A 27,892-nucleotide genomic window follows, 5' to 3' on the forward strand; every position below is an offset into this window, starting at 1 on the left:
AACATCAAATATAGGAGAAAATTGCCTGGTGGCAATTACAATTACAATGTGATAAAAATCATTCAAATTCATATTTTTAAAGTTTGAAGTATGTGACAGAATGGAAGACACAAACAACTGTAGCTTTGTCATCTCATAATTACTTTGTGCCAACTTGGGAAATTGCTCCGTGCGCCTGTGGATCACCTGCTGTTGTGCCCCACTGAAGATCAATCAATTTTCTTCATCACTGGTCATATTATTTAATTTATATGATGTTTGAGAGATAGTATAATTAAAAAAGAAAATAAAACCACAGTGTGTATTTGCACAAAGTTTCAATGTATGTTTTCCATGGCTGTATGACAAATATCATTCTGCAATATGTGATGTCGAGAGCACATCCATCGAGTAATTGTACATTACTCTTGTGGTCTGGCACAATGTGACTTACTTTATTACTGATTGTGAATAACATCGCTTGTGTCATTACTTATCGAGGTCTGACTTGGGTTTTCAAAGCCTGTCCCTCATCCTCGAAAACTTAATTACAAATATTAAAAAGTCAAATAACATATGAAATTCAACTTAATGAAAACACAAGTGGCTTTTTTTTCATTGTATTACCTCTCAAATGTTGTATAAATTAGATAATGTGACCAGTGATGGAAAAAAAATAGATTAAAAAGTAAGTAGTAATGGTATTCGAACCATCGCCTCGCCCACAACCTGCCTCCTTAGGTTGGACACCAACCGCTTGACCGCAATCACTTCTAACTACTGGCACATTCGCACACAGTACTGCACTTTACCACTAGCACATTATGTTGTTTGAATGGCCCACTAAATGTGTACAAAGTCTGAAGCAAATCTGTGATTCCATCATGGCCTCCTCTTGTTAGTTAAGTGCACAGACTACTGGCAATGCACTGCTAAGTAATATATGCAGATGATTTGAATTTTGATAGAGAACAGTAAATCCAATTAGGATTTATTAAATACAATTAAACAAATTTGTATAAGGTAAAGGAAAATTAGGATTGTAATGTACCATCAATAACTTGGTCAGCAGAGACTGAGCACAAGCTTGTTAGCTTAGAAGGTACATTGCTGGTATTCACCTCAAGCAATAACGGGGAACCATTGTACAATTGAATCTGGATGGCCAATTAGATATTTTAAGCTTGTGTCAAAAAAGCACTGCATTCTCTGTCTACCCACGTTTAAAGTACAAAAATTCCATTAGTACTTACAGCATGTTGTATGATCCATACTCAATCTGTAATTCTTTTATAAAACCAAATAAACAGTTGTATCTACCAGAATGCAGATGGAATATGTTGCAATACATAAAAATAACTTCAATTTGAAACATAAGGTAGCAGCCTTTTGTTTTTTACCAAAATACTCACTAATGCTGTGGTGTTGCACTATTAAACTAAAATGACTTAATTCTGTTTAAGAGTTAGTATACACACCACGTGTGAAACAGTTGAACAAAAAATAAATAAATAAATGAAATAGAAAAACAATAAATAACAAATTTTAGATTAGTACCTGCAGTTCCATGAAAATCTTCATGAATATGTATGTACATATTGGCACAATTTTTTATGTAAATATTGGCACTTCAGTTATATCATAGCCATAGAAACTTTTAGAAAGACAAAAAAATAGCTTTCCTCATTACATACAAAAATGGTGATTTCTTTCATAATTCACATTCATTCATTCACGACACTTGACAATTCAAAATGTGCTAAATTCTCCAACTATGATAACAATGTTTTGTCTAAATAAAAACTATCTTACAATTTTGTAATAAAAGTTTATACCTCAAAATTCAGTATTAGGGATGGGCAGTGGGACAGAAAAAATGACGGGAGCCAAAAGTACCAGTAATGTTGGTAGATAAATATTCACGTAACCCAAAAAAGATAGAGGTAATAAAGATGTCTTTACAGTCATTTCAGGTATTTCTCAAGATATGTGGCACAACAAAATGGGACCTTTAATGCACACATAAATGAAAATACTGACATCTTCCTTTCTTGAATTGTCATTGCAGTCAATGTTTAGACTGAAATAATATGACAGTGAATCATTCCAATTACTTAGTAGCCTACTTATATTCATTCCACTTATTAAATTCATATCAGTTCACTTCATTCAGCACCCTCTACCTACTGAAAGACTAATCTCAAATATTATTTCCAGTCAGGTCCTCCCCTATTTAACATTTTCTCATTTGAACAGCACTTACACAGTTGAAGTGAATCATGCCTCACGTATTTTTCATTTACCTTCACCATATTAAATCATTGTCACAACAAAAACAATCTCTTTTTATATTTTTGTTCTCAATATAACAGGTACATTGCTTAACAAATATTTATAAATATACTAATCAATTTTGGTCCCAAAAAAGTATAGGACAACAATCATTTAAACAAACAGGTGTCAGATGTTCCATAATATCAGATTATGACTCACAGATAATCTGGGCTATAGTTACGTATTGAACCCCCCCCCCCCCTTTCCTTGAAATCTTGGTTGTGGTGACAGACCAATCTGTAGTGCAGCCTGAAGTCTAGGTCAGGTTGGAAGGCGAATTTGGTTGCGAGCTGGCAAAGCCAATGAATGTGAAAGCAGAAAATTGTGGTAACAAATTAATTGGTAGTGAAGTCTAATGTTTATATCTACGCCATATTGAAATATGCAAGGGGAGTCCAACACGTAACTTTTACCATAAGCTGTAATTGATGTTCCCCTTTTATCCTATACTGTTTTTCTGTATAATAAGAATCACTTTTCTGATTAGATTATAACTCCACTGAACAACTACTTGCATTGCTTGATTATACTTGATTGCACAAAGTAAACATACAAAACGAAGCAAAGTGGTGTACAGCTCATAAGTATATTTTGCAGTGTTGGTACCAATAACCACAATTGTTATTTCAAAAATGGTGCTTTATCTTCTCTGGACAAAGCCTCTTTCATTCTTCTCTGCACTTTTAATGGTACAAACAACAACTTCTTCTAGCAGAGACCATAACATACATACTTTCAGTTGTTGATACAGTAAGAGTAGGCAGTTTTGGAAGGTACGATAAGTATAAGAAAATATATCAACTGTCTACTATAGATTCTACAAAAGCACATATACTTAAAAAGAAACAGCATCCAAAAATATAATAAGGAATCAAACATAAAAATATCACATAAATGTGCAAATCAGCATACCAAACAATCTCTTCACATCCCCAAGTACCAATACCTGCCAGCAGCCAAGTAAACTGATGCACACCTCCAAGCAAGTGGAGAAAAAAGGTTACAATTAGCAAATTACATATTATATAGGCCCCAAACATAAGTTACTTTTGTATTTATGACTAGAGAAAAATAAAGCTTACAACACGATTTTTGAACACTTCAGGTATCACATTACAAGATTATACTTCATATCCAACAACCATATAGCGATAAGACTCAAGTTTCTATAGAATGAACTAAACCTCCAACTTCATCGACATGTATCAGAATTGCTAACTCATTATATGCCAATTTGGAAGTAATTCAGACACACGTACAGATGAATGTTTAGTTATATTATATAGAATAGTTTCCCCACTTGCCAAGATTGCACCCCATACACCAAAGGTACCATAGTCTATAATTGAGTGGTTGCAAGCAGCCATGGTGGCAAGGTCTTGACCTGGGCTGGTGACACCTGCTTTGCTCACAACAAATACATCAGTGTGATCTTTTACCAGGTTATGTCGACACCAGCTCGGATCATCACTTACCACCAAGAATGCAACACCACTCCTGTACCTCTCACGAAAATAGCCCATTGCATTATGAAAATATTCAGGACCTGCTAAATTCATTTTTCGTGTTCTCCACAGGTACTGCCGGTAGTCTGTCCTCCTCACATGAACACCAACAAAAGTTAAATTGCTATTGTTCATCAATTGTGTAGCAGTTCTAAGAACGTTTTGACTGGCATCTGCATATTTCTTCTTAAACTTAAATTCATGTCTTATGTCATCAACCCACGAAAGCACTAGCTCTGGCAAAATGGAAAACCTAGGCAAAAGAATACTCTGGTTTGTGTACATCCACCAATCTGGGGACTTGATAATTCCATCCCATTTTGCTGGGCAATGAGAGACATAAAAAAGCGGTGGTATACTGAGATCATCAAATATTTCGTCAAGCACTTTACGAATGCACCTTGGTACATACGGTTCCAATCCTGTTCTCCTTGCTACTGCCCATACTGAAGCATATTCCCACATCTGGTTTCCAAGGCGACCACCTTGAGAAACAGTAACAATGCCATCTTTCGGACAGTGATACCTTCCTGAACGTGTACGTGATAGTTTTAGATTGTACGTACAAAGCGACTGCTCGTAATCACCCAAATATTTCATAACCTTTTTCTTCGGTTGCGCCTGATAGACGGGAAATATAAACAAATGTACGAACACGATCGTACACATTGCACAAAATATAGACAAAACCAACAAATTTTGGTTCAGTCTTGTCATACCGCATCAGCTTATCAACATAGCTGAAGAAACAGTATACGTTTATTCAGGTAGGCAACAGGTAAAACATTTCGTCTCTGCAGCTAACGCTTGTCCACATATTAGAGGCAGTGATTTATGCCGCTCCATACTGATCAAACTTTATATTGTTGTCGCACAGTCCAGCACTCTTTTAACATTGCAAGTTGCACTTGTCCGAAAGTGAAACATATTTCAAGCAACAGCTACAAATCAATACGCATCAAACGAAGTAAATATTACGCACCACGCACTTCCACTGTCAGTGCTACCAATGGCATATTTCATGATGACAGTGACACTATCAAGTTTTATTGTTGTAGAGTATGTCCTGATAAACAGTCTCATTTTTCTCAACAATAGGAATAGTGATATGAAGGAAACATCCACTGAAATCCAGATCCTTTAGAATATAAGATGTAGACACATCATCTGGTAAATTTCCTGTTTGTTAGTTGAAATTATTTTTATTAGAAAATTTAAGATGTGTACAGAATTTTAGTGTGAACAGTCCCATCATTGTAAGCCAATACAGACTTTTCTTGCACAAAACATTGCAACTGAGTAGAACCAGTGATGGGGGACGAAAATGAAAATTTACGATATAGCTTGACAGACCATTCTGATAGGGCATGTACTGAATACAGCTTCTGAGTTACTTCGCAAGTGCGCGAGTAGCGCTTGAAGTAATTGCTGGCGTGCCAGCGTCATGTATTTAAAATATAGATATGTTACTCAACTGGGCTTAATCGCAAAGATGTTGGCGAAAGATATGACAGGACGATGGCAGTCAGCACAACATAACAGAGTGTCTCGCAAATTCACGTAACTAGCGAGAGCGTAACAATGGTAAAATGGCGAGTAGACGTTCTATTTTGGCTACCACAATAGACTCTATACCTTCTACCTCAAGTGATCCTTTGAGGGAATTGTTCGAAGCGTGTAAGACAGGTGATATTGTACGAGTAAAGAAGTTGGTGACGCCGCAAACAGTCAATGCTCGCGACACAGCTGGAAGAAAATCGACTCCATTGCATTTTGCAGCAGGTACGACCAACGATACTTTATTGGATGAAAATAATAACAGACTGATTACCATACGCTTTATGTTTATTTGCAAACTTCACAGACTCTGTTGAGTTTGAAGTTATACATTTATCGATATTGTGCTTGGTATAACTACCGTTATTTCGCTAGAAACACTAGAACTAAATTTTCATCTCACGGAAGACAGTTGGTTGGCAAAGGATGTCAGCAGTATATCTTGACGGAATTTGACAGATGAAGCAAACTCTCTATTTTCCACACCATTAAGATTATGTCAAACCACTCAGTTCTGTGATTAAGTTTTGATTATTGATTAGGAGAAACTGTACATTTCCAGAACCAACGCTAGCGTTGTGCATATGCCAAGTCGCTCATGTAGACCCTTAAAGCCACTTTTAATTGCAACCATGTAACTCATATTTGACATAAACTAAAACTTCTAATACTCGGGAAATGTGTGTTTCGATTTATTTAAGGTACAGTACACATGTAGTGGAAAGCCCTTGTCAACTGTCATTGTGCGATACAGTATAAATATTACGAATGTCTACTCCAGAGCTAGGACTATGTTTCTGACAGTATGAACCAGATACGTTGTTGTCCAGCAGAATTGCAGAGCAAACAAAATTGCTTAGATGATAAATCTACACCATAAAACTTCCATCTCCTTTTCTGTGAAGATTTTGATGCTCTTCAGATTGTATATTAAGAAGTTACATGTACTACAAGAGAACAGGACATTGCCTGTTAGAAATGCCATTGGCAGTTCTGGAAGTACCATGCTGTTTAGCGGACATATTCCAGGATTTGTGTTGGAGTCATTGTCAATTTATTGGCTTTTCGACATTTATCATTCTTTAGCCCCTTTTTGTTCTGAGAAATTCTTAGTTTCGATAGAATGGCACATCACATAGTTTTGGTGAATAAAAATACAGTAAAATGACATTAGAATAGAGATGACATCAGTTTTGGCATTGCGTTTGTGTTGTTTAAGTATATGATATTGAGGAGTTTGTTCTTTAAATGCTAAACAGTTGGAACATGATTATTCACACAGATCTGAAATTTTTTCCTCTGACTACCTCCCCCCCCCCCCCCCCCCCTCCTTTTATGCCTGTCTCATTTCATTTGTTCATCTCACACATTTAACAAGTCAAACATTGTGTGCACAGAAAATTTTTAATGCCCCTCCCCCAAAAAAAGGTTTTGAATTTAATAACAATTTCTAATTTTTCTATTTCTAACATAACACTGGAGAAATTAAACACACTCAAAACAAAAATAATCCTCATCCCCTCCCCCCCCTTTCCCAAAACATTCCCACTCTAACAAAACATCCTAAACCAAATTAAAGAATGCTTCCCACCCCTTCACCATGTAAATTTAACTTCCAATCTTTGGCCTATAGACCCACTTTTTCCCAACAACCTTATTTAAAAAAAAAAAGAAAAGCAAAACAAAAAAACACTGAAATGGACAGTAGTTTTCAGCTAAACTCTTCTTCCAGCAGTACTCATCAAGCTGAAACTACAAGATGGAGGAGTCACTTCCTTTTCCCTGGAATAGTTTCACAGACCTCCAGAACCCACTCATAGTATTGGCAGAAGCCCCCATTACATAATCTCTGAATTCTACAGTATGATTCATCACTAAGTGTTAATAACGCCAAGTACCTAAATCCTCAAGAAGATAATGAATATGAAGTAAAAGTAGAACCCCCCACCCCCCCAAAAAAAAAATTTAAAAAAAAATCAACATAGCCCCTGAAACAATAGCCCCTTGGACCCAGGTCCCTACATCACCACAACACTTCCCATACATGACTACCCCAGTGCAGACACTGTGATAGCAGTGTAAACACTGTAATTGCTCATAGATGACTGCCCTTAAGACTCTTACGCTGCCATCTTCTGATAATAAATTTGGCCAGTTTCATTAATTAACTGTGTTGTTGACATTCCAACATTCTGCTATGAGGCCATATAACTGCTGAAATTTAATTGCAGTGGCACGTTGTTGCCCATAACTGCAACTAGTGTATGACTTGTAAACTTTGTCATAAGATCTAAAACTAGTAACAAATCAGCGAAAGAAAATTAAATTTGTACTATGCCAAATTAACAGTTCCAAAGACGAAAACAAATGTTGGCAGTAATGAGCCACATTATAAAATAAGTCAATGACAAGTCAACAAAAACTGCCAAACCACAGGGTGACACACAGCACTATGTATAGTGGCTCACTAACACCACTTATAAAACTCCTAAAAATAGGTATTCATCTGTAGAGCACTACCAGTGCAGACAACAAAATGCCATCTAAAACATGACAGATTCCAAACATGGTGTACTGTAACATAACGTAACATAGCTATGTCACGGATCAAAGCTTATGGGTGGCACTGCAAGCTTCTGTTGACCCAAGGATTCTTTACACTTGTCAGCTGTTTGGAAGTTTTCACTGAGGTGTTAGCATTTTTGTGGAGTGCTTGCACACTGCTGAAGCAGACGTCACTTCGTCAAAGCTGTTGTTTCACTAGATAGTTCTTGCTTGCTCAATCTGTATCCAAAATTGGCTATCATAATTTTCTCCATTTGTGACCAGTCATAACTTTTGGAGAGAATGTTTAACCTCCTCCTTCTGTGGCTCTACAACTCATGGCGAGTCTTGGCTTCTTCACCTATCTCCTTCCATTTATCCCCGTCTCTCGCTAGCATTTTCCAGTTCCTATAGCCATCTTCCGAATGTCTTCTATGACTCCATCATCTCATCTAGTTTTTGGTAGACTGCATTCTCTCTGTCCATCTGGCTTTCCTTGTAAAATCTTTTTTTGTATTTCTGTCTCATTCATCCATGCCACGTGTCCAGCACACCTCAGCCTAGCTGTCTTCACAATTCTTCTAAAAGGCTGGTCTTTGTAGATAGTGTACAACTCATGGTTGTATTGCCTCCACCATATTTTCCTTTCACAAATTGGGCCGATAATTCTCCTGAGTATCCTTCTCTCGAGTGCATCCAGCGATTCAGCATACTTTGCTGTCAGAGACCAGGTTTCAGAAACGTATGTAATCACTGGCCTGACCAGTGTTTTATAAATGGTTAGTTTTGTGGCCCTAGTCAGGAATCTTGGAGATATAAGCTTTTTTAAGGTGAAATAAGCTTTATTGGCTGCAGTTAGTCTCTACTTCATTTCGTATGAGGTATCGTTTACACTGGTTACAAACGAACCCAGGTATATGTAATGATAGTCTCTTTCAAAGATATAACTACCCACTGTTATTTTGGCTGGCATGTTCTCGCTGTGTGCTCTCCCAGCAGCTAGGTAATTTGTTTTCTGCTCATTGATATTTAGTTCTAGATTCTTGCGGGCCTGTTAAAGTGCAGTGAATGTCTCTTCCATTGCTGTCAGAGTTCTTGCTACTATGTCAGTGTCGTCCACCTAGGCCTGTATCTGCACAGATTTATGAGAAATCATTCCCCTATTAAAGATATTTGCTTCTCTCATCACCTTCTCCAAGGTGGTGTTGAATAGGAGGTATGCCACTGCATCACCTTGCCATACTCCATTTTTAATTTTGAAAGTACTGGACAACATTGCTCCAGTTTTTATACCATCTTGCGTTTCTCTCACTGTCACCCTTACTACCCTCATCAGTTTTTTGGAATACCCAATTGACCTAGAACTTGATATAGTTGATCTCTGTCTATACTGACATACACGGTTTTAAAGTCAATAAAAAGATATGTTCTGATCCCATAATCCTTTTTTTTTCCAGAATTTATCTTAGAGTAAACATCTGGTTGATAGTTGACTTACCGGGGATAAATTCACATCGATACGGCCCTGTTTTGCTCACTATTATTGGCAGTAGTTGGTCGTACACTATGTTAGAGGCTTTTATGTCCCAGATTAAGCAATGTGATCCCTCTGCAGTTACTACACATTATCTGGTTTGCTTTCTTATATATAGAGCATATAATTCCATCTTTGAGGCATTTCCTCTTCTTCCCGTGTTAGTTTAATCAGTTTCAGGATGTTTATTTCCAATGTAGAGCCTCCTTGCTTGAAACGTTCTGCTAGAATGCCGTCGGTTCCTGCCGCTTTGTTGTTCTTTAGTTTCGTCACTGCAGTTCTTACCTCTTCTAAGTTAGGTGGGTCCACATTGTTATCTGGGTCCTCTTCCTCCTGTATTTCTATTGTGTTCTGTGTTACAACTGGTCTTGGATTAAGAAGTTTGTGAAAGTAGTGACACCCCTCCTACTCTTCACTTATAATTTCACCATTCTCATCTTTTATTAATCTTACTCCACCCTTGAAAGGTTCCTGTGGCTTATTCTCCTCCCTGTAAAATTTCCTTGCCTCATATGCACCTCTCAGAAGCCTGATTTCTTCAGATTTTCCTTCATTCACTCCCTCTTTTCCCTTTGATGGATCCTTTACTCAATTTTCTGTTTTTCTTTATATTCTTCCATTATCCCCCTGCTACAATGCGGTTGTAATGTCCTTCCACATGCATCTTTTTTTTCATTTGTTACTGTTTTACATTCACTATCGAACCACAAGGTTTTTGCATGCCTTATGCTGTTCTTATATTCCGGAGGTAAAATAGTCCCCCATTCGGATCTCCGGGCGGGGACTACTCAGGAGGACGTCGTTATCAGGAGAAAGAAAACTGGCATTCTACGGATTGGACCGTGGAATGTCAAGATCCCTTAATTGGGCAGGTAGATTAGAAAATTTAAAAAGGGAAATGGATAGGTTAAAGTTAGATATAGTGGGAATTAGCGAAGTTCGGTGGCAGGAGAAACAAGACTTTTGGTCAGGTGAATACAGGGTTATAAATACAAAATCAAATAGGGGTAATGCAGGAGTAGGTTTAATAATGAATAAAAAATTAGGAGCTCGGGTAAGCTACTACAAACAACATAGTGCACGCATTATTTTGGCCAAGATAGACACGTAGCCCACGCCTACAACAATTGTACAAGTTTATATGCCAACTAGCTCTGCAGATGACGAAGAAATTGATGAAATGTATGATGAGATAAAAAAAATTATTCATGTAGTGAAGGGAGATGAAAATTTAATAGTCATGGGTGATTGGAATTCGGTAGTAGGAAAAGGGAGAGAAGGGAACGTAGTAGGTGAATATGGATTGGGGCTAAGAAATGAAAGACGAAGCCACCTGGTAGAATTTTGCACAGAGCACAACTTAATCATAGCTAACACTTGATTCAAGAACATGAAAGAAGGTTGTATACATGGAAGAACCCTGGAGATACTAGAAGATATCAGATAGATTATATAATGGTAAGACAGAGATTTAGGAACCAGGTTTTAAATTGTAAGACATTTCCAGGGGCAGATGTGGACTCTGACCACAATCTATTGGTTATGAACTGTAGATTAAAACTGAAGAAACTGCAAAAAGGTGGGAATTTGAGGAGATGGGACCTGGATAAACTGAAAGAACCAGAGGTTGTACAGAGTTTCAGGAAGAGCATAAAGGAACAATTGACAAGAATGGGGGAAAGAAATACAGTAGAAGAAGAATGGATAGCTTTGAGGGATGAAGTGGTGAAGGCAGCAGAGGATCAAGTAGGTAAAAAGACGAGGGCTAGTAGAAATCCTTGGGTGACAGAAGAAATACTGAATTTAATTGATGAAAGGAGAAAATGCGGTAAATGAAGCAGGCAAAAAGGAATACAAACGTCTCAAAAATAAGATCGACAGGAAGTGCAAAATGGCTAAGCAGGGATGGCTAGAGGACAAATGTAAGGATGTAGAGGCTTGTCTCACCAGGGGTAAGATAGATACTGCCTACAGGAAAATTAAAGAGACCTTTGGAGAAAAGAGAACCACTTGTATGAATATCAAGAGCTCAGATGGAAACCCAGTTCTAAGCAAAGAAGGGAAAGCAGAAAGGTGGAAGGAGTATATAGAGGGTCTATACAAGGGCGATGTACTTGAGGACAATATTATGGGAATGGAAGAGGATGTAGATGAAGATGAAATGGGAGATATGATATTGCGTGTAGAGTTTGACAGAGCACTGAAAGACCTGAGTCGAAAGAAGGCCCCGGGAGTAGACAACATTCCATTAGAACTACTGACGGCCTTGGGAGAGCCAGTCCTAACAAAACTCTACCATCTGGTGAGCAAGATATATGAGACAGGCGAAATACCCTCAGACTTCAAGAAGAATATAATAATTCCAATCCCAAAGAAAGCAGGTGTTGACAGATGTGAAAATTACCGAACTATCAGTTTAATAGGTCACGGCTGCAAAATACTAACGCAAATTCTTCACAGACGAATGGAAAAACTAGTAGAAGCCGACCTCGGGGAAGATCACTTTGGATTCCATAGAAATATTCAAACAAGTGAGGCAATACTAACCCTACAACTTATCTTAGAAGCTAGATTAAGGAAAGGCAAACCTACGTTTCTAGCATTTGTAGACTTAGAGAAAGCTTTTGACAGTGTTGACTGGAATACTCTCTTTCAAATTCTGAAGGTGGCAGGGGTAAAATACAGGGAGCGAAGGCTATTTACAATTTGTACAAAAACCAGATGGCAGTTATAAGAGTCGAGGGACACGAAAGGGAAGCAGTGGTTGGGAAGGGCATGAGACAGGGTTGTAGCCTGTCCCCGATGTTATTCAATCTGTATATTGAGCAAGCAGTAAAGGAAACAAAAGAAAAGTACAGAGTAGGTATTAAAGTCCATGGAGAAGAAATAAAAACTTTGAGGTTTGCCGATGACATTGTAATTCTGTCAGAGACAGCAAAGGACTTGGAAGAGCAGTTGAACAGAATGAATAGTGTCTTGAAAGGAGAATGTAAGATGAACATCAACAAAAGCAAAACGAGGATAATGGAATGTAGTCGAATTAAGTCGGGTGATGCTGAGGGAATTTTATTAGGAAATGAGACACTTAAAGTAGTAAAGGAGTTTTGCTATTTGGGGAGCAAAATAACTGATGGTGGTCGAAATAGAGAGGATATAAAATGTAGACTGGCAATGGCAAGGAAAGTGTTTCTGAAGAAGAGAAATTTGTTAACATCGAGTATAGATTTAAGTGTCAGGAAGTTGTTTCTGAAAGTATTTGTATGGAGTGTAGCCATGTATGGAAGTGAAACATGGACGATAAATAGTTTGGACAAGAAGAGAATAGATGCTTTTGAAATGTGGTGCTACAGAAGAATGCTGAAGATTAGATGGGTAGATCACATAACTAATGAGGAGGTATTGAATAGGATTGGGGAGAAGAGAAGTTTGTGGCACAACTTGACTAGAAGGAGGGATCAGTTGGTAGGACATGTTCTGAGGCATCAAGGGATCACCAATTTAGTATTGGAGGGCAGCGTGGAGGGTAAAAATCGTAGGGGGAGACCAAGAGATGAATACACTAAGCAGATTCAGAAGGATGTAGATTGCAGTAGTTACTGGGAGATGAAGAAGCTTGCACAGGATAGAGTCTGTCTTCCATTCACCTTTCCCTACTACAAAGTTTACATGGTCATTCCATTTCATCTCACATCAAGGTATTTGCTTTTATTATTGAAATGAAGTCACATGTTCCTAACATCTACCATTAATCTAGCAGTTGGTTATTGTTGAGTTATTATCTTTGTTACGAAAAAATTTGCTCAAACTAACCAATAAATCGCTTATTAAATTGAGAACATTAGATATCACCGTATGCCTCCTCATGGCACACTTGATGTTACTTTCATCTCTGAACATAGGCCATCCAGAACTGTTTATTGTACTGTATTAGTCAAAAGATCATTGATCGAATCACATATATGTGAAGATGCTGCATACGATTGTACATTTGTTATTAGTCGACAACGTGGTAATCTACAAGGACAAAAACTGCCTGTTCATTTGCATCTGCTATTTGTGAGATGTTGTGTGTAAAGAAAGCAAGCTGTGCTTTCTCTTGAAACCTTCTTGATTCTTTGAGGAAAATGTGGTTGACCCAGATTTGACATAATCTTCGGGCTTAAAATATGCTCTGAGATCCAGCAACAGGAAGAACTTAGCAGCATTGGTCAGGAATTTTATGTATCCATTCTTGCAAACAACAGTAATTTTTATGCACTTCAAATCAACATAAAATTTCTGGATAAATTAACTAAGGAAAGAATTAATTCCGCTGCATAATCAGTGTAAAATCTAATAGGAATTCTGTCAGGGCCACTGACATGTTCATTTTGTTTAGTCTTAATCATTGTTTAATACCATGAGCGGTTGTGTGTCTCTGGTTGGTCAAACATTGATGTGGTAGTATCTGTATTTTTAAATTCAAACAAAATGTAATTATTTTTCTTTCTGTCTGTTGTTTTCGGTATTGACACTAGACTGATCTATGAAATACTGGACGGAAAATTTCGATTTGTTCATCAACTGCACATGATTATAACTCTTGTTGTTTTTGTATATAGGCTTCACACAGAGCTCTTCTCTTTTTCTGTCTCAACATTTGACGATTTCATGGATTTGAATCAAATGTTATCAGTTCCTATGATGAACAAGTCGTCAGTCCGCCCCCTCCCCCACCCATCGCCTCCTCCTCTCCTCCCCACCTACGGGTCCGGGGGTTATAATAGGCCCTAGGTATTCCTGTCTGTCGTAAGAGGCGACTAAAAGGAGTCTCACACCTTTCGGCCTTTATGTGAATTGTCCCCCGTTGGGTTTGACCTCCATTCTTCTAAATTCTCCCGAAGCATAAGCCCAATGGGGAAGGGTACCTTAAGTGGTGCATCGTGTCCATTATGCGCTGAGACCTATCACATTCTTTGTCGATGTGGATCTGCACTTTCGCTCATTCTCCAACTGTGGGGCGAGGTCACCCTCCTGGGTGCATTTTCCTCCATCCACTTTGCAGTATCGTTTTTTGTGCTGATGATAATAAGACTTGTTTGCCCCTGGTATCCAGCACGGTAGCCAGTCCGTTGTGGTGGGGCTGCCGTGTACCCTGTTGGTTGTAGTCCCCTGACTACATAGGGATCACTCTGCTGATGCCTACGTCATTAACTCCCCACGTATGCCAAGGAGTAGATGCCCGTCACCCTGGGGCATCGGAACTCCCGGCAATGGCCATCCTACCAGGTGGCCTTTGCTGTGGCTGGGTGGGACCTGTGGGGAGAGCCCCTGGTTGGAGTGAGTGTTATCAGGGCGGATGACACGCCATGAAGCGTAGTTCTTCATCTCTTGCTGGTGGTCAAACACCAGCAGTCTAAGCAGTCAAGGTCTACCTTCAGTGCTAAGATATATGACCCCATCTCGTGTGGTGGTGACCACTTCCCATCTTCCTGTCACTGCCCTGGCGTCAGGCATACAAACGCCTGTCCAGATGGGCTTCAAACAAAGTAGACTGGGAAACTTTCACTCTGTTGTCACCACTGAATCTTCCCCACATGGGAAGATCGATGTGATGGTTGAGCAGGTGACTACAACAATCGTTTCTGCAGCAGAAAACGTGAACCCTGGCTGTTTAGGGTGCCCTTGGCGAAAGGCAGTTCCTTCGTTGTTGCTGGAAGTCACGGAAGAAATTAAGGAGTGTCGGCGAGCTCTATAATGGTATAAGCGGCACCCTTCCCTGGAGCACCTCATAGCCTTTAAACAGCTTCGTGCCCGCGTTCGCCAACTTATAAAACGATAGAAGCAGGATTGTCTCGACCATTGGGTGCCATACATCACCGTCTCAAGTCTGGATGAAGATGAGATGTCTGTTTGGGTACCAGATCCCAACAGGTGTCCCCAGCATTAACATCAGTGGAGTGTTATCTACCGACGCAAACGCATTTGTCGAGCACTTTGCTGAGCACTATGCTCGCGCCTCTGCGTTGGGGAATCCCCCTCCCAGAAAGTCCTGTTGGTCAATGAACCTGCTGAGCACTATGCTCGCGCCTCTGCGTTGGGGAATCCCCCTCCCAGAAAGTCCTGTTGGTCAATGAACCCTATAATGCCCCATTTACAAAGTGGGAGCTCCTCAGTGCCCTTGCACGTTGCCCTGAAATAGCTCCTAGGCCAGATTGGATCCACAGTCAGATGATTAAACATCTCTTGTCAGAGTACAAGCGATAACTCCTTGTCATCTTCAACCAGATCTGGTGCGATGGCGTCTTTCCATTGCACTGGCGGGAGACCACCATCACACCCGCTGGATGTGGATAGCTGTCGGCCCATCAGGCTCACCAACGTTCTTTGTAAGCTGATAGAACGTGCAGTGTGTCGGCGGTTGGGTCGGGTCCTGGAGTCACATGGCGTACTGGCTCCATGTCAGGACGGCTTCTGCAAGACCGAGCGAGGTTGCGCAGTGGTTAGCACACTGGACTCTCGTTCGGGAGGACGACGGTTCAATCCCACATCCGGCCATCCTGATTTAGGTTTTCTGTGATTTCCCTAAATCACTCCAGGCAAATGCTGGGATGGTTCCTTTGAAAGGGCATGGCCTACTTCCTTCCCCATCCTTCCCTAATCCAAGGAGACCGATGACCTCGCTGTTTGGTCTCTTCCTCCAAACAACCCAACCAACCAACCTTCTGCAAGGGTCACTCTACCACTGATAATCTTGTGTCCCTGGAGTCTGCCACCGAACACCCTTTTCCAGAAGTCAACACCTGGATGCTGTCCTTTTTGATTTACGGAAAGGCATGACACAACCTGGTGATATCATATCCTTAGCACATTATACGAGTGGTCTCTCCGAGGCTCGCTCCCGATTTTTATCCACAATTTTCTGTCACTCCGTATTTTCCGTGTCCAAGTTGGTTCCTCCCATAGTTACCCCCATATCCAGGAGAATGGGGTCCCGCAGAGCTCTGTATTGAGTGGCGATTAATGGTCTAGCAGCAGCTGTAGGGCCGTCTGTCTCACCTTCTCTGTATGCAGACAACTTCAGCATTTCGTACAGCTCCACCAGTACTGGTGTTGCTGAGCAGCGCCTACAGGGAGCCATCAACAGGGTGCAGTCATGGGCTCTAGTCCACGTTTTCCAGTTTTCGGCTGCAAAGTCGTGTCTTATGCACTTTCGTCAGCATCGCACTGTTCCTCTGGAACCAACACTTCACCTTAATGACGATCCACTCTCTGTAGCGGAGACAAAACGTTTCTTAGGACTGGTTTCTGACGCCCGATAGACTTGGCTTCCTCACCTTTGTCAGCTTTAGTGAAAGTGCTGGTAGCACCTCAGTGCCCTGCGCTGCCTGAGCAACACCAACTGGGGTGCTGATCACTCATGCTGCTGCAGCTATATAGAGCCCTTGTTCAATCCCGCCTTGACTATGGGACTCTGGTTTATGGTTCGGCGACGCCCTCATCGTTGCGTTTACTCGACCGAGTGCACCACTGTGGCATTCGCTCAACGACAGGAGCTTTTAGGACGAGTCTGGTTACCAGGGTCCTGGTGGAGCCCGAAGTCCCTCCATTGAAGGTTAGGCGTGCAGATCAGCTGGCCAGTTACTTCGCACAAGTTCATAGTTCTCCTGTGCATCCGAATTACCATCTCCTTTTCTCCCACGTCGGCAGCCCAGGTCAGGGCCTCCATTTGCAGTTCCTGTCTGATCCCTTCTTTCCTAACTGGAGTCCTTGCCTTTACCGCCTATACTTGAAGTCCATTCACGTACACCTCCATGGTGTACGGCTAGACCGCAGCTTTGCCTCGACCTATCACATGGCTCTAAGGACTCAGTTAATGCTGCGGCTCTCTTCTGTCACTTCCTGTCGATTCTTGGCATGTGCTGATTCCATGAAGTGGTTTACACTGACGACTTGATGGCTGATGATTATGTCTGCTACGCGTATGTCCGTGGAGGACATATTGAACAGCACTCGTTGCCTGATGGCTGCAGTGTTTTCACTGCAGAGCTGGTGGCTGTATCTCTTGCTCTTGAGCACATCTGTTCATGCCCTGGGGAGTCGTTTCTTCTGTGTACTGAGTTCTTGAGCAGCCTACAAGCTATCGACCAGTGCTACCCTCGTCATCCTTTGGTAGCGACCATCCAGGATTACATCTATGCCCTGGAATGGTTCAGTCTTTCAGTAGTGTTTGTCTGGACCGGAGGTCATGTCAGAATCCCAGGTAATGAACTTGCCGACAGGCTGGCCAAACAGGCTATGTGGAAACTGCTTATGGAGATTGGCTCCTCTGCAACTGACCTGTGTTCAGTACTATACCACAAGGTTTTGCAGCTTTGGGAGATGGAATGGCATAACCTCAGTATGCACAACACACTGTGTGCCATTAAGGAAACTACGAATGTGTGGAAGACCTCAACATGGGCCTCTTACAGGTACTCTGTGGTTCTCTGTCGGCTCCACATTGGCCACGCTTGGGTGATTGGCGGATACCTCCTGTGCCTTCTTGACCCTCCTCAGTGTTAGTGCGGCACCCGGCTGACGGTGGCCCATATTTCGGTGAGCTGCCTTCTTTGTCTGCCCTGCGATGGACTTTTCATTTACCAGACTCTTTGCCATTAATTTTAGCTGACAACGTCTCATCGGCCAATTTAGTTTTATGTTTTATACGTGACGGTGGGTTTTATCATTCTATATAAGTTTTCGCTCATGTCCTTTGTCCCTTTGTGTTCTCCACTCTAATGCGTTTAGGCTGGATTGTTTAATGTGTCGCAGAGTGGCTGGCTTTTCCTTTTTATTCACATGGTCAGCCAGCCACGATCATCTGCTCTCTTGTTTTTATCCCTTTTACCTGTTTCTCACTTCTGTCTGTGGTTTTCTTTTCCTGTTTTGTCCATAGTAGTGTTGGTTGTCCTTCTGTTGTTCTTCTATTCTCGTGTAACTGTGCTGTACGTCTCCTTTCTTTTCTTCTTTCCCTTGTGTGTTTGGTCGCCCCCTTCTTTAAAACAACCAACCATCTTCTACATGTTTCTTGCATCTCTGTTGTTTTCTTGTCCGATTTTTTCCATTTTACTGTTTGTTGCCCTTCTGTCATTGTTATGGTTTTCTCCTTTCTTCCAGCTAATTTGTATGTCTCGCTTATTTTGTTTCCACCCTTGTGGAACTATTTTAATTGGAACGAGGGACCGATGACCTAGCAGTTCGGTCCCTCCCCCCTCTTTTAAACCAACTGACCAACCAACCAACTGCCTTTGCTGCGGCTGGGTGGTGCCCATGGGGAGGGCCGTTGGTCGAAGTGGGTAGCATCAGGGCAAATAACACGCAATGAATCATACTACATTATCTCTTGCTGGTGGCCCAATGGCAGCAGTCTCTAAGCGATCAAGGTCTAACTACAATGCAAAGAAATATGATCCAAGACCGTTCCCTTCCATGGCCACACCATGGGGGAAATGCCAGGCTAAGGATGGCAGCGAATCTTACTACCCCCGGTACCACATAAGTACAAGAGCTCATGGGGCATCCTTCATGTCGACGAAGCCTCAGTTTTTTGTGGACCATTTAGAGGGTAAGTTTGGGGAGGTGGAGGGATTGTCCAAAATGTGATCGGGGTCAGTCTTGATAGAAATAGCATCCTCTGCCCAGTCACGGGTACTACTTGCCTGTGACAAGCTGGGGGATGTTTATGTTTCCATCATGCCCCATAAGAGCTTAAATATGGTCCAGGGTATTATATTTCACAGGGATCTTCTTTTGCAGTCTCATGACGAGCTGCATGCCAACTTAAAGCGACTAGGAGTTCTTTTCGTCCAGCGCATACATAGGGGTCCAAAGGATAATCAGGTAAGCACCGGTTCCTTCACCTTGGCCTTCAGGGGTAACATATTACCCGAAAAGGTCAAGGTGATTGGATGCCGGTGTGATTTTGAGCCATATATCTCTCCCCCGATGCGGTGCTTTAAGTGCTGGAAGTTCGGGCATATGTCTTCCCACTCTACTTCCAGCATCATACATTGCGACTGTGGACATCCATCACATCCCAATACTTCATGTGCCCCACCTCCCAGACTGGAGGATTCTCCAGAAGGAATGGCAAATCAATACAAGACCCTGGACCGACTGACCTAAACTGAGAATGAGAGGAAATTTGACCGCCTACATCCTGTACCTCTTGACATCTTAGGCCGCCGATACGAGACCAGTTCTAGCCCCATCCATTCAGTCAATTCCAGTTGGTTCTCAGAGTAGTAAGACTACACCTGCCCCCTTGATGGTGGGGTGGGAGGGGGGGTGGGGGGAAGGGCACTTCCCTCTCCCACACCACCTACCTCGGGAGGACTTGCACCCCCCCCCCCCCCCACCCCACACCCCGCCAAACCATTAGGGACATCAGTCCCCGCTTCTCAGCCGGAGAAGCATAAGTCATCTTCAGCTTCTCTCGCTAGGATTGGGTCTCTTGGGTTCCTCCCTTCCCAGGTTTTTGGGTTCCTTCCTTCCCAGGTTTCTACTAGTGGGAAAGATGATACCCGACAGTGGCTGAAGTGCCCAAAATCAGCTGGTCGTAGGGCTTCATGATCCTCCTCAGTCCCGGAGACTGAATCAAAGAAGCCCCTGTTAGACAAAGAAACCCAAGGAGCAGCGAGAGAAATCCAAAATGAAGACCCCCAAGAACAAGGAAATTGCGGTGGCACCCACACCACTGCTACCTACAAGGTCAGCGTCTGAGAATGAGGTGTAGGTTCTGGCATCTCCTCAGGACCAAGAGCTCGCCGGACCCTCAGACACAATGGATATAGACTACTCAGGAACTAAGTTGGTAGCAGCAGGTGACCCTGAGGCATAAACTGCCTCATTGAGCATTTCATGCCTTCCCTACCTCACGATAACGTTGTCCTCCACTGGAATTGCTGCGGTGTTTTCCACCAACTGGCTGGGCTACGGCAACTGGTAAGCTTTACACCAGCTTTTTTCATTGCCCTCCAGCAAACATGGTTCCCGGCAATGCGGACCCCTCTCTTCCACGTCCATAGGGGATATTATAAGAAGCATAGCGAATATAAAAGTGTGTCAGGTGGAGTTTGTGTCTGCGTCCTGAACTCGGTATGTGGTGAACTTGTTTCGCTTTACACTCTTCTTGAAGCTGTGGTTGTCAGGATGAGATGGCTGCATTGATTCATCAACTCCCTAAACCTTTCCTTCTTTTGGGAGGTTTTAACGCCCAAAACCCCTTGTGGGTTGGCACCATACATACTGGTGGAGGTAGAGAGGTCAAAAATCTACTGTCTCAGCTCGACCTCTGCCTCCCAAATTCCACACATTTCAGTGAGGTTCATGGCACTTATTCGACCATTGATTTATCAGTTTGCAGCCCAGGACTTCTCCCATCTGTCCACTGGAGAGTCAGCGATGACTTGTGTGGTAGTGACCACTTCCCCATCTTCCTGTCGCTCCCCCAGCCTCATGTGAATGGATGCCTACCCAGGTGGGCTCTAAAAAAGGCAGACTGGGAAGCTTTCACCTCTGCTGTCACCATTGAATCTCTCCCACATGGTGCCATCGATGTGGTGGTTGAGCGGGTCACTAGAACGATCGTTTCTGCAGCGGATAATGCAATCTCTTGTTCCTTAGGGTCCACCCGGCGAAAGAGAGTACCGTATTTACTCGAATCTAAGCCGCACTCGAATCTAAGCCGCACCTAAAAATTGGGCTCGAAATTAAGGAAAAAAAAATTCCCGAATCTAAGCCGCACCTGAAATTTGAGACTCGAAATTCAAGGGGAGAGAAAAGTTTTAGGCTGCACCTCCAAATCGAAACAAAGTTGGTCCATTGTAATATGAGACACAATTTAGGTCGAATGAATGACGATACAGCTACAGTAGTTTGGTTCGAGTCGTAAGCTTAACAGTTAAGCTTTACCACGTAGTCATTGCTATGCGTCAGGCGCTCCGTCCGTCTTTATACGGGTACCCTTCCTTTTTCACGTGCTTCGTCTGGTTTGAATCGATTGCTTATTTTGCTTTGATCTGATAAGTGCCGTTTTCTTTGTTATAGGTGTTTGCGTCACTCTTAAGCTGAAAATGCATTACTGCACTGTGTCATGCATTGTTTGTCGCATTCTGATAGCGCGTGTTTACGGCCTGTCGCGGCTCGCGGCATGGCTTGCTTTTGTGCGCGCTACCGCCGCGTACAATTAAAAAAAAAAAAGAGGAATCGTCTCATTAGCGAAACAATGGCAAGAGACTGCTATTTGTTGTTACTTACACTGCTGCTTTCTTTGATAATGATCAACAAGAATAAAATAACACAGCTCTACAAAATAAAAATTTTTTTTCGCTGCCAGGGAAGTTTGAACGAAAATGGGATTTGTTATGATACTCATTCCGAGTATATTTGTACTTTTTCCAAATTGGCTCTGGTTTTTGAGATATAGGTTATTTGTGGAAATGAGAGTTTCATGTGGATAATATCGACTGCAGGGTCCATATATGGTGTAATGTATTTGCTACCTGTTTTTTAATTAGTGATATTGTACTATCTTTATTAAACAATTGTGCTCAGGGAGTGCATCTGTGTGGTTGAGGATTACATCATGCAAACATCACACTGTCAGCATGTGTTCAGTCCTGTTGTGCGGTGTGTGTGTTGAAGATATTGAGGGTTGTGCAGATTTGAATTCGGCGGTACTCGACATTCATTTGTTGGCCGAGGTAATCCCCGCAACAGCCGATAGGTAGCGTTCAGTGTAAACAAGAAAAATGGCGATGGTCGAAAGTCACACACATGTGCAGTGCAGCTTCAAGGAGATAGAACCTTTTCATCGTGACGTAGCAAATAAGAAGTGAGTATTCATTTCACACAAAACAATTAATGATGTTTGTTGGATGTGATTGACATGCAAATACAAGAAAGTTCTGCATAATATGTAGTATTTGTGCAATTTTGTTTTAGGAAAACATGAGTTCTTCACGCCGTCTTTGCGTGAACCATCCAGATGAGTTCTGCTACATTTGTGGTGAATACGTTCTTCAAAAGAACAGGAAGAATATCACTCCTTTTGTGAAGGAAGCGTATCTGGCATATTTCGGAATTAAACTTGGAGATCAAGACAAGGCGTGGGCACCCCATAAAGTTCGTAAATGCTGTGTGGAGTGCTTACGGCAGTGGACAAAACGAAAAAGGAAAAGCTTAAACTTCGGAGTGCCTATGGTATGGCGAGAGCAGAAGAACCATACAGATGATTGCTATTTTTGCATTGTTAATGTGAAAGGTTTTAATAGGTTCAAAAAACGAAAGTGGGAATATCCCGATTTGGAGTCAGCAAGAAGACCGGTGGTGCACAGCAACGATGTTCCTGTACCAACCTTCATAACATTACCCACGCTAACATCATCAGATGACGAGGTGCACGGCGAGGAATGTACAAGTAGTGGTTCGGAATACTAAGGACGTGAGACACAACCCCAGCAGTTCGACCAGAAGGAGCTCAGTGACTTGATACGAGAACTCAATCTTTCAAAGCAAGCATCAGAACTCTTAGCATCCAGGCTTAAGGAAAAGAACTGTCTTCATCCAAGTGTTAAAATAACAGTTTACCGGACGAGAGAAGAAAAGCTTCTTCCATACTTCAACCAAGAAGAGGTTATAGTGTATTGCAGCAATATACCTGGACTTTTACTTGAATTGGGGCTGCCGGAATATAGACCAGAGGACTGGCGTCTCTTCATAGACAGTTCCACTAGAAGTTTAAAATGTGTTCTCCTACACATTGGCAATCGTTACGCATCTATTCCAATTGCCCACTCAACAAAACTTTGTGAAGCATATGCTAACATCAAGATGGTTCTGCAGAAAATTCAGTATATGCACCACCAGTGGTTGATTTGAAAATGGTGAACTTCTTGCTTGGACAACAAAGTGGATACACAAAGCACCCATGTTTTATCTGCATGTGGGATAGTAGGGCAAAGCACGAACATTGGAAGCAGAAAACATGGCCTCCAAGGGAACATATGGCTATTGGTGAAGCAAACATCATTAATGAACCTCTGGTTAGTAGGGACAAGATTGTTCTTCCACCATTACATATTAAGTTAGGACTAATGAAGCAATTCACCAAAGCTTTAGACAGAAATGGTAATTGCTTCACATACATCTGCAATACGTTCCCTGGACTCAGTAGTGAAAAACTTAAGGCAGGAATATTTGATGGTCCTCAAATTCGCAGGCTCATCAACGATACCAATTTTACAAGTGTCATGACTGTCACTGAAGCATCGGCCTGGAACAGTTTTGTCGCTGTTGTAAAATGTTTTTTGGGCAATCATAAAGCTCCCAATTACGAGGAACTGGTCAAAAACATGCTCACTAACTTTCAAAACTTAGGAGCTAACATGAGCATAAAATTGCATTTCCTTCACAGCCACTTGGATCGATTTCCTCGTGATCTAGGTGATTTCAATGAGGAACAAGGAGAGCGGTTCCATCAAGATATGAAAGGAATAGAGGAAAGATATAAAGGAAGATGGGACAGGCATATGATGGCAGATAATTGCTGGAATCTGCAACGTGACTGTTCTGAAGAGACCTATAAAAGGAAAGCGTGCAGGAAGCGGTTCGTCATGGACGGAAAATGATATACTTATAGAGAAACTTTTCAATTATGTTTTATACGTGGACAAATGCCTATCAGGTTTTCATAGAAGCTATTTATAAAGATTATTTTCTTTTTTCATTGTAGTTTGTAGAGCTCGAGTTCAGTATTAGCAATTTTTTCTAATTTTTTGAATAAATCATGCATTATCTCAAAAACTAGAGTCAAACTGCATAAATGGTTGCTATATTCGTCCTCAGCACCACTAACCCATCCTAAAGCCACTCAAATATCCTTGGCAAGAAAATGAGTGTTGACCAGTGTAATAGACTGCGTATGATAGAACATGTTCTGAACGAGATTTAGGCGAAAATTTTTCTCCGTTTGAAAATCTTTGCGGCCGCTTCTTTATTACATCAAATTCTGCACAGAAATTAGACATCTTAGATTTAAAAATCTAGTCACTTGTCGTGCTTCATTTCTGACTGCATCACTATCAGGCATAAGAATAATACAAAATACGAAAATAAACATGACACGATACGTATATTCTTCCGCGTTTGCTGTTGTCTCACTCTAGTTTCGTAGTTTATTAGGCAGACAGGGTTTTAATGAGATAGCAGCAAACACGAAAGAATACATGGCAAAATGTTTATATTCGTATTATTCTTATGGTGAAGAGAATACTGTATGTGATTCAGATTTCATCAGGTTCCTATTAGCAACCATCTCTTCTCACAGATAGGAAAATATTCACAACGAGAGTTGGCCATATTGAAAAACATCCCAAACAGTCTTGCCAGTCAGATTTTCGTAGTACACTGAAATTGTGCTACATTCGAAGATGAACAATGCGGAATTTGTATTTACTTCGTTGGATAATGTATGAAAATGCAGTGGTCGAAACTCGCGGCGGAGAAAAAAAAGCTCGTCTTCCACTTTTTTTTTTTAATTTATTTACTGACGCAGAGGTTTTGGCGCCAGTATTTATCTTTGTGCCTACAAAGCATGCCTGCGTAGTGCTACATATATTCGACGGCAGAACTTAGTTGTGGCGGCACGTACCAACATTTTTCATAACTTCCACTTGCTTTGCACTCGATTCTAAGCCGCATGCGGTTTTTTGGATTACGAAAACCGGAAAAAAAGTGCGGCTTAGATTCGAGTAAATACGGTACCTTAGTGGTCGCCGGAAATAGCTGAGGCCATTAAAGAGCGTAGGCAGGCTCTAAAGTGGCATAAGTGGCACCCATCTCTGGAGCTTTTAAATGGCTCCATGCCCGCGTTTGCCAGCTAATAAAAAAACAGAAACAGGAGTGTTGGGATAGGTATGTGTCGACCATTGGGTGCCATACATCACCTTTCCAAAACTGGACGAAGATCAGACGTGTTTTTGGGTACTGGACCCCCAGTAGGTATCCCTAGCATTACCATCGATGGCCTGTTATCTACCGATGCAAACGTGATCGCAGAACACTTTGCTGAGCACTATGCTCGAGCCTATTGGTCGGAGAGTTACCCGACAGCCTTTCCCAATCTCTGACGACAGATGGAAGGGAAAGTCCTGTCATTTTTTACACGCCACAGTGAACCCTACAGGGTTTATACGACCCGGGAGATCCGGAAAAAACCCGGGAATTTTTTCATCCGGGAGAAAACCGAGATAAACCCGGGGATTTTTTAGAATTCCGGGAATTTTTCGTTGTTTTCGTTTTCAGTTAAATTTTTGTAATTTTGACTGGTAAGAACCGATACTCTAAACAAAGAATATTACTGTATCCCGCTACTGCAGAATAATACTGCAGCATTAAAACATGAATGAGAGAAAAAAACGGAAATAAAACTTAAATTGCAAAGGAAATGTGCCATATAAAATAATACAGTGCTCGTACCAGCATCTGCCAACAGCAAAATGTGTCAAAGGCTTTCGGAAGACTATGCAATGCTTCATAACAATAAACAGCCTCCGATGAGCGTGACGTCACAACTGTTTACATTAGACTCATTTAATCAGTTACGACCAGGCTCATGCACACGCGCAGTTGAGTCGCGTACGACTAGTACCTTCTCCCGCTTCTGGCTACAGAAATGTGGCTGTTGGCTGTGTAAGCAACAGTAGCAGCAGGCAGCCACATGGTACCCGAAAAATTTTACTGGCGCGCCCAAGCTGCCAGATTCATGCGTGCGCAGCAGGCCCGGATCTATTGGGTGGTGGAGGCAAACCGGGGTATCTGAACCGGGCGGCAATTTCGCAGGCAGGGGGCATATTCATATTCCTGAGGAAAAAACCTTGTTTCACTAAGCCACTAGCATCCAGCGCACATCGGTCTATCAATTACTCATATGATTTTGAAATGCACCCCTGCTGGTTTTTGGACACATTTTAAGTTGATTTCTGAATGAATTATAAGTTGATTTTTGAATGCGTGCATAGTGTACGTGATGTCTCTGCCATGGGAATCCTTGTCACATCTAGAAATAAACTTTCCTGCAGACAATACGGGACGGGGCTATGCGAGCTGAGCGGAATAAAGCCGAACTGGTGAATGCCAACTGCTGCTTGTTTATGTGGTTGATTCGGTTTGCGAATGCTCAGCGTTGTTATAATTTCTAGCAAAATCCACAGATTCAGACTACCGGAATGGAGATAAACGACTACAAGGAATAAAAGGTGAGAAAGATTAAGTATCATCTTCTCGGTGTATCCAAGAAAATGAAATTTTCACAGAAAATATTTGACCAGATCGCTACACTAGACTGGGCCAGTTGTAGTCCCCAGCTAGCAGCCGCGTAAGTTCCATTCCGAGTAGCGCGGAAAACGCATTGTATGAACACGTAATAACGCCTAACCGGAGAATAATCGCTGGATAACTAAACCGGTGATTGTGGCAGAGTTAATAAAGTTAACCAGAGAATGAGTTTTGACAGTGGTAGAAATAGTTACAGAATTAGTAATGACAAGACTTTGTAAGAACGAGGAAGAAGAAGAAGAAACAGGGGAATCACACAAATTATGGAAGAATATGACGATTCCAAATTTATACAAAAATTTGTTACTACTGCTTTTCGGTCTCGTGCGTGAGAAACTGGAGCGTATGAATGAAATGTGAAACTATTTCCTAACGTAAAGCCTTTTGCTTGTAGTAGGCCAAATAGGTATTTCATTCTGGTGCTAAGTGAATTATATTCTGTCGTATTATTAAAATGATCGTCATTGCCAACACTGTCTCGCATATTTGGTGTTTGTTGCAATTGATGCAATGTTAGAAAGGCCTATTCTGTTTTACCCAGCACACAGTGACAAAATAGACATAATCAGAGTGAGATTAGACAACATTTCTATTTTTCATGTAGCAAAATGTTTGACGAACTTTATAAGGTGATAGTTCTTTCGCTGAAAGGAAAGCACACCATGTAAAACAGTAGCAAGATTAGAGAGAGAAATCACTAGGATGAAGAAATGTGTACTGTCTTGCCTGTTTCTTGTCTTTATTGGTTTTAGGTATCCTATCTTTAATTTTGTCACACAGAAGAGCAAGTTATTAGTTAATAGGCTATAAAGAGTCCAGATTTTCTGAAGAGTTTTTGTTCTCCTGGTTACAAATAATCCTACCCAGTACTAATTGCGAGGGTATTAGAAAAAAGAGGAGGGCAGGGTGTTTAATTTCCACTGTCCTGAAATAGTTTGATGACATCCGTTACAAAATATACACTCTTGAGTTCCACAGAGCAAAATACAGTGATGTGCGGTATAAGAATGTTGTTTGAAGAGGCATGGCACTGCACTGCACACTTTAATTACGGAACGCCAAAATGTGTTACTAGTTTTAG

General features: G+C 41.6%; 2 protein-coding genes across 5 annotated transcripts in view; one reads left to right on the top strand and one right to left on the bottom strand.

The window, feature by feature from the left end:
* Window positions 1-27,892, top strand: part of LOC126092506 (poly [ADP-ribose] polymerase tankyrase) — a 605,292-nt gene that overhangs the window by 315,699 nt on the left and 261,701 nt on the right. For 2 of the 4 annotated variants that reach the window (XM_049908131.1, XM_049908134.1), the window contains exon 1: window positions 5,349-5,600. The exons of the other annotated variants lie outside the window; for them this stretch is intronic. In XM_049908131.1, the coding sequence (XP_049764088.1) occupies window positions 5,408-5,600 (193 nt within the window). In that variant the 5' untranslated portion in view covers window positions 5,349-5,407. Of the gene's footprint in view, window positions 1-5,348; window positions 5,601-27,892 lie in introns of those variants that run through there. 4 annotated transcript variants of the gene reach the window in all.
* LOC126092508 (galactoside 2-alpha-L-fucosyltransferase SEC1-like) lies at window positions 2,765-4,544 on the bottom strand. Its single transcript, XM_049908136.1, has one exon. It carries the CDS (start codon window positions 4,533-4,535, stop codon window positions 3,528-3,530), a length of 1,008 nt encoding a protein of 335 aa, XP_049764093.1. The 5' UTR covers window positions 4,536-4,544; the 3' UTR covers window positions 2,765-3,527.

The sequence above is a fragment of the Schistocerca cancellata genome, chromosome 7 (genome assembly GCF_023864275.1).
Source record: "Schistocerca cancellata isolate TAMUIC-IGC-003103 chromosome 7, iqSchCanc2.1, whole genome shotgun sequence".
In the NCBI taxonomy this organism is placed as follows: Eukaryota; Metazoa; Arthropoda; class Insecta; order Orthoptera; family Acrididae; genus Schistocerca; species Schistocerca cancellata.